We start from the raw sequence: 17,032 nt of genomic DNA on the forward strand, positions 1-17,032 counted from the left end.
TGACTGACTCTACTATTTTTTGAGAGAATTTGAAGCTACATAAATTTTTAAAAATAATTTTTTTATTTTTACTTATCAGTTTAATTTAATTCAAAAACATATTAAATATTTATTGAGCAAGTAATCTACCTAAATTTACAAAAGATAATTAAAAACACAGTTTTTTATTTTTATTTTTGCTTACAAAAAAAATATTTAAAATTAATACTTCATATAAAATAATGTAAAGATATTTAAAAAAATAATGTTATTTTTAATATTTGTTTATTAATAAGATTATTAATTTAGTGATAACAATACATAAAAAAATAACAATTAAAAAAAGAATCTCAGATTTCTTAAATTAATTGTATCACCTAATTTTAAAAAATATTGCGAGCTGCAACATTCTTTTAAAACAAAAATTATTTGTATAAGATAGATTTAAAATATTTTAGAGTTAATGAAAATGATAAATAATGTTATTTAAAGCATTAACTACTTTCTAACAATTAAATTTATGTGAAAATAAATAAATATTGTTTATAATAGTTTACTTTCTATTTAGGTAGATAATATTTATTGATTCGAATATTAGTAAATTTATTATCTACTTTATTAGGTATTTTAACATATTTTATTATTTTTTTATATATTTTATTTGAATTACTCAATTATTTCAGAATTTATTTCTAATCAAAAATCATTCTATCATTCTAAAATGTTAATTAAGTGCAATTTTGAATATGAATTTTTATTCAGTATTTATTTTCTCATCAAAGATCATTCTAAAATTTTAATTACATGAAATTTTGAATATGCATTTTTATTCAGTTTTTATTTTCTCATCAAAGATTATTCTAAAATATTAATCAAGTGCAATTTTGAATATGAATTTTATTCAGTATTTATTTTCTCAGTAAAAATTATTCTAAAATGTCAATTATGTGCAATTTTGAATATGAATTTTTATTCAGTATTTATTTTCTCATCAAAAACCATTCTAAAATGTTAAGTGCAATTTTGAAAATGAATTTTTATTCAGTATTTATTTTCTCAGTAAAAATATTCTAAATTATTATTATATAAATGTGTTAAAAAAAGCTAGTCTAAAAAAATGTTGCCCCAGACCTCACTTTTCCTCTTATATCAGAACCTAAATCTGATGCACCAATTGCACAAATTTAATTGTAACTTTTTAAATATCGAAGATAGAAATATAGTAAAAAAAATAATTAGAAGGAAAAAAAAAATGGAGAAAAAATATGAAATATATTAATAAGCAAAAAAAACAAAAATTAATTAGTTAAATTAACAAAAAAAGAAAAAATAAATACAGCTAAAATAAAAAAAAGAAAAAGACTGAAATTTAAATTAAAAGTATTGTTTTGTTTTAAATTCATTTTTATATTAATCACAATCCAAAACAAAAAAACTATTTTTACGGAAGAATAAGTGCCAAATTTGAGAGATTAGTGCAATTTACTAAACCTTAGCCTAAGCCTGATACACCAATTGCATCAATTTTATTTTTACTTTATAAAATTAGTAGAAAAAATAAAAATTAATTACTTAGTGTAAAGGAAAATGAAGAAAAAATATTAATTAATAAGAACTAAATTAATAAATAATATAAGAAATATTTGAAAATGAAAAAATTAGTTAGATTAACAAAGAAAGTAAAAAAATAATGGGAAAAATTATTAAAATAATACTAATAAATTAAAAGAAGAATATTGTTTTAAATTCATTTTTATATTAAAAATATTGCAATTCAAAACAAAAAAAATATATTTACCGAAGATTAACTATCAAATTTGAGAGGTTAGAACAATTTAATAAACCAGAACCTAATCCTTATGCACCAATTGCACCAATTTAATTGTTACTTTTTAAATATTGAAGAAGATTAAAATTAATCAGTTAGTTATAAGGAAAATTTGAAGACAAATTATAAAATAATAAGAAATATATTAATAAAAAATAAAAGAAAAAACTTTAAAATAAAAAAATGAGTTAAATCAACAAAGAAAAAACAAAACAAAAGAAAAATAGATGTAAAGTAAATAAATAAATTAAAAGAGTTGCAATATTTTAAATTTATTATTATATTACAATCCAAAACAAATAAACTATTTTTACTAAAGATTAAGTGTTAAATTTGAGAGATTAGTGCACTTTCCTAAAGCAAAACTTAAGCCTAATACACCATCATCACCAATTTAATTGCTACTTTTTCAATATTGAAGAAAAATTATAATTAATAAGTTAATTAGAACGAAAAAATATTAAATAATAAGAATTTATTTAATTCATAATAATAAAAATAATTAAAAATGAAAAAATTAGCTATTAACAAAAAAACAAAATAGCACACTGTACAAAGGAAAAGATAAAAATAAATAAATAAAATAGAATTCTGATAAATAAATTAAAAGAGTTAGTTATATTTGATATGAAAAAATATCATAATCCAAAACAAATAAACTATTTTTACTGAAAGATCAGTATCATATTTATGAGATTAGTGCACTTTACTAAACCAGAACCTAAACCTGATACGCCAAATGCACCAATTTTATTGTGACTATTTAAATATTAAAGAAAAATATATATTAATAATTAGTTACTTGAAATGAATTAATTCATATAAAAGAAAAAGCTTAAAATGTAAAAAGTAGTTAAATTAACAAAGAAAGAAAAAAAGCAAAATTAACAATAAAAAACAAAAATAAAAATAAATCAAATTAAAATGAATAAATAAATTTATTTTTATATTAAAAATACCACATTCCAAAACAAATAAAGTATTTTTACTCAAGATCAAGTCTCAAATTTGAGATATTAGTGCAATTTGCTAAACTAGAACCTAAGCCTGATGCACCTTCCTCGCCAATTTAATTCCACCTTTTTAAATATTGAAGAAAAATGTATATTTTAATTAGTTAGAATAAGGAAAAAACGAAGAAATAATATTAAATAAGCTAAAAATATAAAAGTAAAAGTTTAAAATGAAAAAATAAATTAAATTAAAAAAGAAAGAAAGAAAGAAAGAAAAATACAGAGTTTTATAAAAACAATAAAGAAAAATAAATCAAATAAAATTATTAAATTAAAAGAATTAGTTATATTACTTTAAATTCATTTAATATTAAAAAATTTAAACTGTTTTTACCCAAGAAAAAGTGATAAATTTGAGAGATTAGTGCAATTTGCTAAACCACAACCTAAGCCTGATGCACCAATTGCACCAATTTTATTATCACTATTTAAATATTGAAGAGAAAAATATAATTAATTAGTTAGTTAGTAAGAAGGAAAAAATGAAGAAAAATATGAAATAGTTAAAAATGAATTAATAAATAATCATAGCTCGAAGAAAAAGAAAAAATTAGTTAAATTATGAAAGAAAAAAAAAAAAGCAAAATAATTCAAATAAAAAACTAAAAAATTAAAAAAATGATATCATTTTAAGCTCATTTTTCTATTAAAAAATATCACAATTCAGAATAAACAAACTGTTTTTTTACATAAAATTAAGTATCAAATTTGAGAGATTGGTGCACTTTCCTAAACTGAAACCTAAGCTTGATGCACCTTCATCACCAATTTAATTGTTACTTTTTAAGTATTGAAAAAGAAATTAATTAGTTAGTTAACTAGTTAGAGTGAAAAAATAAAGAAAAAATATGAAATAATAAGTAATCGATTAATTCATAATAAAATTAAAGGTTAAAAATCAAAAAAATAGCTAAATTAACAAAAGAAAAATTACACAAACATAAAATATATCAGATAAAAATAGTTACTTTGCTTTAAATTAATTTTAAAATTAAAAAATATCGCAATCCAAAATAAATAAACTGTTTTTACGAAAGATTAAATTCCAAATTTGAAAGATAAATGCAATTTTCTAAACCAGAACCTAAGCTTGATACACCTACATCACCAATTTAATAGGAACTTTTAAATATTTAAGAAAAAAATATAATTAATTAGTTATTTAGAAGGAAAAAATATGAAATAAAAAGAAATAAATACATAATAGAAGCAAAAGTTGAAATTAAAATAACGAGTTAAATTAATCAAAAAAAAAAAAATACAATGAGAAAAAGAAAAGAAAAATAAATTATTTTTATATGAAAAAATAACAATCCAAAGAAAAATAAACTCTATTTACAGAAGAGTAAGTGTTAAAATTGAGAGATTAGTACACTTCGCTAAAGCAATACCTAAGCTTGTTGTTCCTTCATCACCAAAAAAATTTTCACTTTTTAGATATTGAAGAAAAAAATATAATAATTAGTTAGTTTGTTAGTTAGTTAGTTAGTTACAATGAAATTTAAAATATGAAACATTAAAAATAAATAATTAAAAATCAAATTAAATAAAATGAAAGCAAAGTTTAAAGTAATTAAAAAATATTATTATAAATTAAATTGAATGAATATTGATGAGAATTTCCATTAGGAAAATAATATTATTAATAAATTTAAATAAAATTATATGTTAAAAAAAAAACATTAATAATATTATTAAATTAAATTTACCTCAAATAAATATGGAGAAACTAATGAGATTAAAGTGAAGAGTTTAAAAACTTTTTTAATAATAAAAATAATTTTAAAGGATATTGATTTAAAATAAATAATTACGTTTTCTAGATTGTCGAAATATTTTTTTTAATTTATCATTTATTTTATATTTTTCAAAAATATTGAATAAAAAAATATGTAATGCAATTTAATAAATAATAAATATTTTTAAAAATTAATTCACTTTTATTTCAAACTCTTTTTGATACTTCTAATTTAAAGAAAAACTGGTGTATAATTATAATTAAAAATCCAAAATTAAGGTATATTTTTCCTAATATCACAAATAAAAATACAATTAATATAAATTAAAAAATATCATTAAATCAAAATAAAAAAAATAATATATAAATAGATTCTGTCTGAATTATAAGAATAATAATTTCTTAGCATTACGATATGAGTTCTAATTTGAATCTACATTTGAGTAAAGTTCAGATTTATTAATAGATAATAAATGGATGTTAAAGATATTGAAGAACCAATAATAACTCCTTGAACATTGAACACTTCATGAAATGAATAGAAATTAATAAAGCTAAAAGAATAACTAAAAACCTGAGAATTGAACAGGAAGTAAGTTGTTTGTAATAGGTGAAATAGTATAATTATAGAACTAAATTAAATTATAAAAAAACTATTGGATAGAATTGCTAAATATTAAAAACAAAAAATAAAAGGAATATCACCTTTCCTTTTAATGAGAAATTGTTTTCTTCAAAGTAGAGAGTTTTAAGTCATTAATTGCTCTCTAGGTAAAACACTTTTTATTATTCTTTTAATTAAGTGATCTAATAATTATAATAGAATGTTTCTCTTATATTACTTATAAATATTATTTATTAAATTCTATTAAAAAATTATTTATTTTTATATAAATTTTATTCAAATATTTCAGCCATTCAAAAAAATAGTGATCTCAAATTATTAAATTTTTGAATGGCATTTGGCAATATTATTTGAAAAAGTAAAAAATTTATCTAAAAATGATCTTAAATAAAGGAGAGATCTTAAATTAGGATTAGTACTTATATTAAAAAATATACACTAATAGTAATAGTTATTGATGTAAAAAGTAAAGTTATTTCAATGATATAAATAAATATTAATAATTATACTATAAAAAAGAGTGTTTACAAAAATTGGATACCTTTTTTCTTTGGGTTTTAAATTTTTAAAAATACAATAAATACTAAAAAATGGTAATATTAATTCAAAAAGTATTTAGGTTGTGATATTTAAACCACTAATACCCTTTATTGATAGATAGATAGATAGCATACCATAAAATATTCCAATGAAAATTTAGTAATTAAATAATTTCCATTGGATATTTTTGTCATTTAAAATCAAGTTAATAAAGACCATCAGTAAATAATGTGTTTAAAAGAAAATTAGATAGAAAAGATAGAACTTCTGTTCTATATATACAAATTATTTAATTTTAGTTAAATTCCTTTCAAAAAATAATTAAGTTAATTCAAAAAATAAGATATTCCTTGTTTATTTTTAGCAGACAAATTTGAACGTTATTTGACACGACTAGGTTAGAAACATTATTCATCCGTTAAAGCAAGCAGAAAGTATAAAATATACATTTGAAATGGGCAAACCACTCACAGAAGAGCTTATCATTTAAAAAACTAAATGCTCATCTTTATCATAAATTAAAAATTTGAATTTATGGGGAAGCGATATTGATGATATTTCCATCCTTAAATAGATTCCTAACGCAGAGGTGCTTTCACTCTCTGTAAATAAGATTAATTCTTTGAAAGATTTTTAGTATTGCAAAAACTTATAAGAACTTTATCTAAGAAAAAATAACATTTCAGATTTAAAGGAATTGAAATATTTAAGTGGTTTACAAAATTTGAAAGTTTTATGGCTACAAGATAATCCATGCGCAGAAAATCCTGATTATCGTAAAATCGTTATCAGTTATTTACCAAATTTAAGCAAACTGGATAATTCATAAATAACTCCTTAAGAAAAGCAAGAAGCCCAGGTAATTTATTTTAGTAAAAGAACATTTTTATTGATAATTTTAATCTTTTTGACATTTTGATTTTTAATGAATTTATTATAAGAAAATTTAGGGTTCTAACAATAACTTTAGTCAAGTATATTTAAATGATAACGAAAAACAAAAGAATGGCTTGAATGAAATTCAAGAGAATTAATCCTAGATGATAGAAAACGAAATGACAAATAATAGTTAATAGTTTGAAAAGCAAAATCAAAATATAGTATGTGCAATATTGAGTTTAATTAAAGATTTAGATATAAATTCGTTAGAAATTGTTAGAAGAGATGTCTTAAAGAAAATGGAAAAGTTCAAAAATTGAAATTTACATAATCAAAATATAACTTTAAGTACTAATTAATGCACATACTTTTTACAAATTAATAGTAATTAAGATATCCTAATTAAAATCTGTAAACTTGTTTTAAGTTTTAAATGCAAATAGATAGAGATGATTAGCTAGGCTTGTAGTAAATAAAATAAATAGCCTTTTTAAATTGAAATTAATTAAATAATAAAATCTTTCATGCAATTAAAATTATTTGCCTTGAACGAACAATAAATAATTCATAAAAATATATAAAACTTTAGAAATAAAATCTCATCAAATATTAGTTAAATTAAATATTAATATTCTTCTATATGTTTATATTTTATTTTCTGGATAGCTTATCTTCTCATTATATCTTATTTTAAATTTATATATATTAATTAATTAATACATAATTATAATGTGATTCCTTATATTTTAAAATCAAATTTTATTTTATAACAACATGTCTTTCTTCAATAATTTTGATTTTAAATGGTATTAATTAACTCACTTTTTAAATATTTAACTATGGAGCAAATAGATTGTATTAAATTTATATGAAGATATATTATCTATAATATTAATTTATCTGCTTCCCTAAATTTATAAATATTTATTTTAATATTACATATAAATATTTATTTTAATATTACATATAAATATAAAATATCTATCTGGCTTTAAATAATATATATATTATTTCCTTTAAATTTATTGAATTTTTAACATTTTCTTACAAATTAAATTCTAAAAAAATAGAAAAATAAAATATTATTTATTTTTTGTAATTTTTTTTATTGAAGAATGACGAAAAATAATGCAAATATAAAAAAGATATTTCATGTTAAAAAAAATAAAAAAATATTGCTCATTAAAAATTCAAATCAATCAATTATCACAATTTATATTTTAATCAAAAATTTTTAGCTCAACCCAGCGAAAATAATATATTTATTTTGCTGATTTATTGCTTTTTATTCAAAAGATTTTATTTGATGATCTTTAAATTTCTTAATAAATGAGATGAAACAGTTCTGTTTGCATCGAATTAGAGTGTTCATTGTGAAGCGTGGCAAATATCCTTGGGCGTAAAATGAGAAAGATCCAATAGAATGAATGTAAAATTATATAGATAAGTAAAAATATTAAATTATAAAGAAATTGAAAGAGGTTCTTAATATTTTTTTTGATTGCTTGCTTAATTGATTGTATTTTATATAAGGAGGTTTTTAAAGCAGAGAATAAATGAATGAGTGGATGGATAATGCATTTTGGCAAGTAGAAAATGATACAAAAACACAAATGATAGATAAATGGATAATAGGGTTAATACATTTAATCTAATCTATATAATTGCATTTTCCATAATGATTTTAAATCACATTATAACGCGATATTCAACCTCAAGAGCCAATTAATTATCAATTGATTTTTTTAGCTATTGAGGAAGAAATTTCCTTCGCTATTGTCGAAACAAAGAACAAATCAATGATGTTCTTCCTCTTCTTCAGAACCTTGGGCGTTAATTTAAGCCTATCTAATTAAATAGCAGACGTAAAGGGGGTAAGAATAAATAACGTATCTTAAAGCCTTAAGGAAGACGGGAGCCATTTTAACCTATAAATATTTTTAATTTATTTTTCTTCTTTCTATCTTTTGATATAATTAATTATTATCTCTTTAGTTTTTTATTTAACTTTCTTTCTCACTTTTTCTTTAAGTATTTCTCGCTTTCTCTATCAATTAATCTTCTTATCAATCTTCTTCTATCCAAAGAAGGCTCTTGTCTTATAATTCAAAATAACTAAATAAAATCCAATATATTTATGAATTATCTTTTAATAAACAAAATAAAGCGAAGCAAATTTAAAATAAAACAATACAAAATTTATTCAAAGTGCCATTTTTATGTCCATCAGACATTCCTGCTAATCTAAAATAAAATTAATTCATCAAATAGTTTTAATTCTGGTTATATTTTATGGTTGCCTAGATTTTTAGAAAATTATTTTAGGTTGTAAGCAAATAAGCGAGATTTAGGGAGAATCATTCAAAATAAAACAAAGGCTTATTAAGAAAGGTAATGAAAAATATGAAAATTAGAACATTTTGTATTTACAAAGGCAAAATACAACTCATTAGAAATATATTTATATTGATTAATAATATTGAATATATACAAAATAATTTTAAATATTTAAAATTATGAATTCTCATTTGTTAAAAGGGTTTCGAGATTTATTTATATATTATTTTTGTCAATAAGAAGTGGAATGAGAAGACTTTTCTTCTCCTATTATTGAATCCAAGAAATCAACAGAGTATTTTTGTTTGTTAGCCAGCTTAATTTCGTCATTTTCAATGCTTGGAAAGTGGATCCAAAGAAATCTTGCCTCAATGTTTTTAATCTTTAAACGTACATAAAAAAATAAAAAAATTTATTAACTTAAAGACAGAGATTGTATATTGAGTTAATTAACTAACTAATAAAGATATATCATTCAAAATAAATAGTATTTTGACTTACTAAATTTTAGATGCTTTAATTTTATGTGAAATTTCTTTGCCCTTCGAAATTGAAGTGATTGTTTTCCATTTTCATTAAAATTTTGTAGCATTGTGATTGGTAGTAATACATTTGGTCGACTTATTTCGCTCCACCTTCTGATTGATAAAGCTTTTTAAAATTAAAACAATTAAAATTTAAGAGAATTTTCTTGAAAAATTTAATTAAAATTGTTTAAAATTTCATTGATTTTTTACATGGTAAATATTATTTAAGGATTTTATGTAGTTATTTCTTTTTGTATTATCGTTAATTCTGGTTGCTAAATAAAGTGACGTTCTTAGCAAATCATAGAATTCTGTTTTGATTTCAAGCAATTTTATCGGAGTTGTAGAAATTGGTTTTAGCATATTGAATTTAATGAATGTTCCTGGTTGGATATATATATTCCTTAATTTATTGCAAATTTTTGTATAATATAAATTTTTTTTATTATAATTGATTATTGAATATAGATTTTTTGTTAAAATATATCAGATAAACAATATCCCTTATCTATTCTATTAGATTAAATAGTTTGTTTAATATGTTTAAAATATTATGCAGAAATAACAATAAATTTAATTCAATTTTGTTTGAATATTTCTATTTTGAAATAATAAAATATATTTTTATATTTTTGGTTAACATTTTTGATGTAAAATTGATTGATTGAATTACTTAATAATAAGTAAATAAATAAATGAATGAAAATCAAAGAATTTATAATATCATATGATTTGGGTAAGAGTGTGGGTAGATTTGTTTTGATATTTATACTATTTAGATTAATATTGAAAATATACCTGTCAAATAAATTATAGTCGTTAAAAAGTTAAATAAATAAATGACTTCAAGAAACCCTTTATTTATATCCAAAAGTTTTTTCGAAATTATCCCGCCTGAGCAAGGTAAAATGCAATTAAAATGAATTCAACGAGTTATCATTTAGAAACTTGTTCATATCTAAGAAAAGACATGATGAAAAAACTTATTTTATTTTAAAATTGAAAATAATTAGATGTGATTTACACAGAAGTGAGAAATGGAATTTATGAGGGATAATTAGTTCAAAATAAAAGATAAGGAAAAGGGATTTTTATTTGGGATGACTCTTCAGTATATGTAGGTATTTACTAACAGTTTTAATTTATATTTTAGAAGAATTCATAATTTTTATTCTCACATTTAACATCAAACATATTTATATTAATTAGGTGATTGGCTTAACGATCAGCCTCACGGAGAAGGTATTCTGTTTTTGAACCATGGCTGCTATGCATTCGGTTCTTTTGAAGGTGGAAAATTGAATGGTAAGGCTATGGTAAAATTTGCAAATGAAAGCAGGATTTTTGGACAATGGAGATAGAACCAGTTAAGAGGAATTTGTTTCTTTTACGACCACGAAAAAAGAGAGTGGAAAATGTGTGAATTTAAGTAAGGAGTTCTTTTTAGAATACTTGAAATACAAGAAAATTCACCAATGGGTTAATAGTCTTAGTTTTTTTCTGCAAGTAGTCCTTATAATTATATTCTGAATACAGATATTCCAATTCCTCTTTTCCCTCAATTTTCAAGAAGAGATTTTGAGTTATTTTCATTGAGCAGCATTCTCTAGAGAATCACTAATATTTCTTAAAACACTATCATAGTAAATTAATATTTTCGCTTTCTAAACATTTCTAACTTCTTTCTGTATTTATTTATCTATTAATTTTGTTATTACACAGGGACAAAAATAATTAGCTTTCATAAATCTTGGAGAAGAGCTGAATTATTTTGGTTTAATTTAAAATGGAATACCTGAAGGGCTAGGTGTGACTTTATCAGGAGATATTCTGAAAAACATTGGAACTTTCAAAGTAATGTTTAAAAAAAATATTTTAATATTATTTAAAATAATGAATTCTTTTTGAAGTAATCAATAATGCAAGGTATCGGGAGAATTTACAGTGAAAATGGATTAATTTTTGATGGAAACTTTGAAAAAGGACATTTAAGTGGATTAGGGTATTTGTATAACAGTGAAACAAATATATTTTATGAAGGACTTTTCTATGAAAACGAGTGCAATAAATTGTTTAAAAAATCAAAAGGCTTTCAAATAGAAACTATTATAAAGCAAAGGTAAAATTAGCATAAATAAGGTTGCTGCTTTAGAAATTAAATACTTGTTTTGGAGATATGTCAAATATTAAATGGTTAAATGCCATTATTAAATCTTTTTAGAAACAGCAAATCCTTTAACACTGAGGAAGTTTAATCTATAGTGTAAGCAGATAATAACCCTATTTACAGTTTTATTTAAGCTAACAAAGAATACATAGAAAATAAAAGACACAATTGCTTTTTTTATCCAAATTAAATAGTTAATAGATAGTTATTTAATACTTCTTCTCTTTCTTCTCATCAAGGTTTATAAATAAATTCTTATCCGTATGAAGAATATGAGTTTTCTCTTCATGAATTTCAAAGATAATTGGAAAAACCTAGATTGAGCACAATAATGGCAGAAAACTAAAAATTTGAAGAAAAAATTAATAATCCTCAAAATAATTTTAGCAATACTAGCACAAATAGCATCCTAAACCTTCGTAGCAATATATATCTTAGATAATAAAAGAATTACTCTTCCCCTGGATAGAATAGGAACCTCTAATCTGCAATAAATTCTAATCAAATGAATACAAAGACTTCTTCTCCCTTAGAAAAAACTCCAGAAAGCTACGTCTCTTACTTCAATGATTTACAAGCCTAAACTCCTTAAAGAAAAACCCCTCTATAAAAAAAATATTCAATTGAAAATAGCTCTCTAGAAAAAAAACAAATGTTTTCAAACACTCAAGGATCAAATCACAATTCAGTTTCGCAGTTTTCATAAAAAAATCCATATTTTCAAATAATACCACAAAACCAAGAAAATATAGAAAGCTAGAGAAATTCATCATTAAAAAAAAATTAAAACCAAAATTCTTCAGATAAAAATTATGTAAAATTTTTTTATTTTCTTTTTCAAAAGTCATTCTTTTCTTTTTAAAAATCAATTTACTTAGAAAATAAAAATAGTTTTTAATAAAAAATGAGTATTTTGTGATTTAAATTAATTAAAGAAGCTAGGATTTTATTTAAAAATATTTAATTGATAGCTATGATGGATATGATTTAGAAATTAAATTTATTGATAAGTTTCTATTGATTTTCAGAATAACTTTTCAAACTAAAAAATTAATACAAAACAAATTCAATTTTTAAATGAAAATAAAAAAAGAAATAATTAATTTTTTTAATTTAATTAATAAATTTTAAATGGGAATTTTGATATTTTGATATTTAATTTTAATTATTTGAATGAATTTTATTAATAAATTATAAAAAATCATAGGAAAATCCAATGAAGCTTTAAAATCCTTTTTATAATACAAAGACGACAAAAAAATAAGGGAATTGGCTCTATGAGCAAATAAGAGCTCGAAGTAATACTCCTAATTTGAGATACAACGATGACAGAAATAATATTAGTAATAATAACACAATCAATATTCATTCTATTGATACAGTAGTTGAAAGAAACATGTCGAATAATTAAAGTCAAAATTTAAGTTAAAGCTATATTTAAAATAACTCTTTGAATAGTTTTAATAATTAAAAAAATGGTTTTTATCAAAAAAATAATCATCAACCCAACATTCAAATGAAGAATTAATAATATTCTTCTATTTAAAATCCATTTAAAAGCTAAATTAATGTGACTCATAATACAAGTTATTCTTCAATTAATTAAAACAACAATTTGAATGAGACAAAAAACCAAATGAGCAACCAATATATTCCTAAGAGCAAAATTTTCAATAGACCTAAAAGCAGTTTAAATCAGATGACATAAAATATGCAACAATAGTAGATTTCTTAAAGAGAACTTGCCTAACCTATTAGATTTTAGACCACAAATGAAAGTATCAGTAAAAGAAGCATTTCTCCTTTTTAGAGCTACAACACTTCTTATAATTAATAATAAAACAACAGGAGTAGGAGTACTTCAAAACAGGTCTCACCACTTAGAACTAAGCAAAAATCTAATAACAATTTTTCTCCAATAGTATAAAATATTTATAGAAAAAATAGCTCCTCATAAAATAAATTGTTTTAATAATAAACAACTCAGCAAAGAGATTCAAAAGATTTGACTAATTAAAATAGTTTCATTTAAAAAAACAAAAAAATGTAACAAAAGAAACAAAAAGAAAATATAAAATAAGTTCATCTTCGACTCCCAAGCTCTTTTTTTAAGTGACTTGATGATTGATGATACTAAAAATTATGAATATAAATAAATTAAAATATTAATTGCCTTTGTACATATTACCATAAATAAAAACCTAATTTTAAATTAAAATTTATATAATAAATTTCATTGAGCAAATATTCTTTCATTCATTTTGGATATTTTTTAGCATTTGTTTAATCTGTGGAATTTAATTTATACTAAACAATTTTTTTTTTTGAATTAATGATAGACACCATAACTAAAATTTTTATAAGTCTTTTAATTTGATGTATTTATTTATTTGATAGAGAAATTGTGAAAATTGTTAGTTAATAATTAATTAATTATTTGATAACTAAATTATATCAATAAGAAGAATTTAAAATAGGTAATAAGCATTTTAAAATGCCTAGAATTTAGAATAATAAAACAAAGAAAACTCCACCTGGATGGGATAGAATAGAATAAAAGTTATTAGAGTTAACAAATAAGATGAGAGACGTTGAAAACGAACCTCATGAAGGCAAAAGAAAAGTAGAAGCTTTATGGCCAATATATTAAATTCATCATGAAAGATCAAGATATGTTTACGAAATGTTCTATAAAGCGAAGCCTGAAGATAAGATTTCTAGAGAATTATATGAATATTGCTTACGTGAAAAGTGGGCTGACGCAGATTTAATTGCCAAATGGAAGAAGAAAGGTTATGAGAAATTATGTTGTCTATAATGCATCCAACCCAAAGATCATAATTATGGAGGAACTTGCATTTGCAGAGTTCCCAAGGGTTCGTTAGAAGAAGGCAAGGTCGTATAATGTTAAGCATGTGGATGCAGAGGATGTGCATCATGTGACTGATAAAATAATTCATACTTAAATAGCAATAAATAAAAAAAAGAATTAAAGCTTATAAAAATTGATTATAATTTAATAAAATGGCAGCTTCGTAAAATATTGATTGAAATAGACTTGATATATAATTCTTTAAATTTTTCACTCAAATATCTATCTACTTTATATAATGAGCATCACTCACTAAGATAATTTCTAAAGCTTTCAGATATATATTATTACAGATAACTTTGTTTTGTTTTATGTCATTAATTATTTTATGTGTTAAAACATATAAAATTAATAAATAATTCATATATATCAAAAAAATTCAATTTTTATAAACATAGCATGGCTAATTCAAAAAACTATTTAATAAGATAAATATAATGATTTTGTACATAATTCCATTCAGTAAGTTAAATAATGAACGAAGGATTTTATCTATCTTTCTTATTCATAAACAATGTGAATATTTATTTTATGTGCCTTATTAAATCCCTTTATTAGTATAGACTAATATCATCTAAATTTGATTTTTTATAATATATTTTTTAATTTTTAGAAAAAACATTTTATTCTGTAAAACTTTTAAAATAACATAATAAATTGAGAAAATCAATTATAATTTATTTTGAGTAACAAATAAATATAATAACTCAAAAATATAATCAGATAATTGTTAATCTGTAATAAATATATCTAAACTATCATTAAATCTATTCTATGTTTAATAATTAATAAAATTAATAATTAATGTTAAAAAACTTGATTGAAAAAACTAATTTATGCTTTTTTTTATAATTGAATATTTTACTTTTGCAAGATAATTTAATTTAATTTAATAAGTTCAATAAATAATCATTTTCAATAAGCAGCTTCATACTGTAAAAATAAGTTCATCATTTTTCTTTATTCTTTATTAAACTGATAAGAATCAACTTCCATATTTGTAATAATTAATTTTGTTTATTTTAAATTTGTAAAAAAACCTTTCACATAAAATATTAATTTGCAATCTTAAATGATAAAATAATTAACTCACTGAGAAAGTTAAAGAAGCTTATTTCTTTTACAATTTTTCTTGAAAATTTATAAGTTAGCAATCTAACTAATTATCTATATAACATATTTGATACATTTCACTTAGATTATATATATTCTAATTTATAAAAAAGGGTACTATTATTTTTAAAAATTATTGCACTACTCATCAGTTCATCGTTAAATTTTATTTTTCAATTAAAATACATATTTTCATATTGTTTATTATTACTAAGGAAATATAGTTTATAAATAATTCATGCAATTTATATTAGTCATAAGTTACAAATTTAATAGATTATCTGTATCAGAGATATGATAAGTTGCTAAAAAGTTTTAAATGACTAACTTTGTAGAGCTTCTTTCTAGTTTTCATTCAAAATCAGTTTATATTTTTTGAAGTAATTTATTAAATACAAATAGAAAAATTACTTTTAATAAGGTTACATTTATAAATTTATTGACTTAAGTTATTAATTTTAATCATGAGATAAAATGTAATGATATCTCTCAAAATAAAAACTGTTTAAGTATTTAGTAATATTTTTAACACATAAATTGTCATATTAAACTAATTTATTAAATAAGAAAAAAAATTAACCCAAATTTCTAACTTTTAACAATTTATAAAATTGTAAACGAAATTTCTAGTGAGTCGCCCAGTATGTTTAATGTTAAATATTTTATTTAACTTTTGTTACAAAAGATATTTAATCCTGCAAATGAATGTTACAGATATTTAGAATACTGATTCTTTTTTAAAAGCTCTTCAGTAAATTAAAAGGAAATTATTATCTATTAATTGGAAAAGAAAAAGAAAAATTTAGATAATTCAATTAGCAATTACTCAATATCAAAGAAAATTTTTACATGAAAATATTTTAAAAAATATAAGAAGTAATTATTTAAGAAGTATTCAAAATACCATAAAAATAATAATCAACAATATTTAAATAATTTAATTAATAAATATTTTATAATAAGCGAGATTTATAAATTATTTTAAAGGAAGTATTTTATGTTATAATTGTTGAGGGAAGTATTTCTACTTAAGCTTACAATTGACGCAAATATGATTTAATTTAATAGAAATACTTTATTTAGATATAAAATTTGAGGTTTAATCTTGCTTAACTGTTGTTATTAAAAACTATTACTGGTAACAAAATAAGTTAGTTCAAATAAATTAACATATCTGATTTTATAATTCAGGTGTGGTTTATTAGATTTTCCAAATGACAGATATTTATGAGAATAGATTTATTTTAATTAAAAATTTTTTAATTTATAATGAAAAAAAATTATAATTTAATTGTACCCAGTAGAAAAAATATTCAAAATTCGTTTAGTTAAATATTTGCCAGATTTAAGTGCTTTATCGATGGCGAGTTAATTTATGTAAACTAAAACCAAAATACAAAGGATTTAAAACCGA

General features: G+C 20.7%; 5 protein-coding genes across 5 annotated transcripts; 3 read left to right on the forward strand and 2 right to left on the reverse strand. All coding sequences in view use genetic code 6, as the record gives it.

Annotated features, from left to right (window-relative positions):
* Nucleotides 1-851: 851 nt before the first annotated feature.
* Nucleotides 852-4,673, reverse strand: TTHERM_000632789 (hypothetical protein; the record flags this gene model as incomplete). The annotated part of the gene is made up of 12 exons (XM_012796107.1): nt 852-1,173; nt 1,425-1,514; nt 1,778-1,867; nt 2,122-2,211; nt 2,477-2,566; nt 2,797-2,886; nt 3,155-3,244; nt 3,510-3,599; nt 3,853-3,942; nt 4,160-4,249; nt 4,530-4,579; nt 4,635-4,673. The coding sequence occupies 12 exons, from the start codon at nt 4,671-4,673 to the stop codon at nt 852-854; spliced, it is 1,221 nt and encodes a 406-aa protein (XP_012651561.1).
* Nucleotides 4,674-6,177: 1,504 nt separating this feature from the next.
* Nucleotides 6,178-6,922, forward strand: TTHERM_00632790 (C21orf2; the record flags this gene model as incomplete). The annotated part of the gene is made up of 2 exons (XM_001010017.1): nt 6,178-6,582; nt 6,665-6,922. The coding sequence occupies 2 exons, from the start codon at nt 6,178-6,180 to the stop codon at nt 6,920-6,922; spliced, it is 663 nt and encodes a 220-aa protein (XP_001010017.1).
* A 2,249-nt stretch (nt 6,923-9,171) lies between these two features.
* On the reverse strand, nt 9,172-9,829 carry TTHERM_00632810 (hypothetical protein; the record flags this gene model as incomplete). The annotated part of the gene is made up of 3 exons (XM_001010019.1): nt 9,172-9,321; nt 9,441-9,590; nt 9,677-9,829. 3 exons carry the CDS (start codon nt 9,827-9,829, stop codon nt 9,172-9,174), a joined length of 453 nt encoding a protein of 150 aa, XP_001010019.1.
* A 476-nt stretch (nt 9,830-10,305) lies between these two features.
* Nucleotides 10,306-13,749, forward strand: TTHERM_00632820 (G10 protein; the record flags this gene model as incomplete). Its single annotated transcript, XM_001010020.3, has 6 exons — nt 10,306-10,369; nt 10,495-10,587; nt 10,676-11,109; nt 11,189-11,320; nt 11,377-12,447; nt 12,841-13,749. The coding sequence occupies 6 exons, from the start codon at nt 10,306-10,308 to the stop codon at nt 13,747-13,749; spliced, it is 2,703 nt and encodes a 900-aa protein (XP_001010020.3).
* A 378-nt stretch (nt 13,750-14,127) lies between these two features.
* On the forward strand, nt 14,128-14,580 carry TTHERM_00632821 (cell cycle control protein, G10 family protein; the record flags this gene model as incomplete). Its single annotated transcript, XM_001471151.2, has 1 exon — nt 14,128-14,580. One exon carries the CDS (start codon nt 14,128-14,130, stop codon nt 14,578-14,580), a length of 453 nt encoding a protein of 150 aa, XP_001471201.1.
* Nucleotides 14,581-17,032: the final 2,452 nt, after the last annotated feature.

Source organism: Tetrahymena thermophila (genome assembly GCF_000189635.1).
Source record: "Tetrahymena thermophila SB210 genomic scaffold scf_8254764, whole genome shotgun sequence".
Taxonomy (NCBI): Eukaryota; Ciliophora; class Oligohymenophorea; order Hymenostomatida; family Tetrahymenidae; genus Tetrahymena; species Tetrahymena thermophila.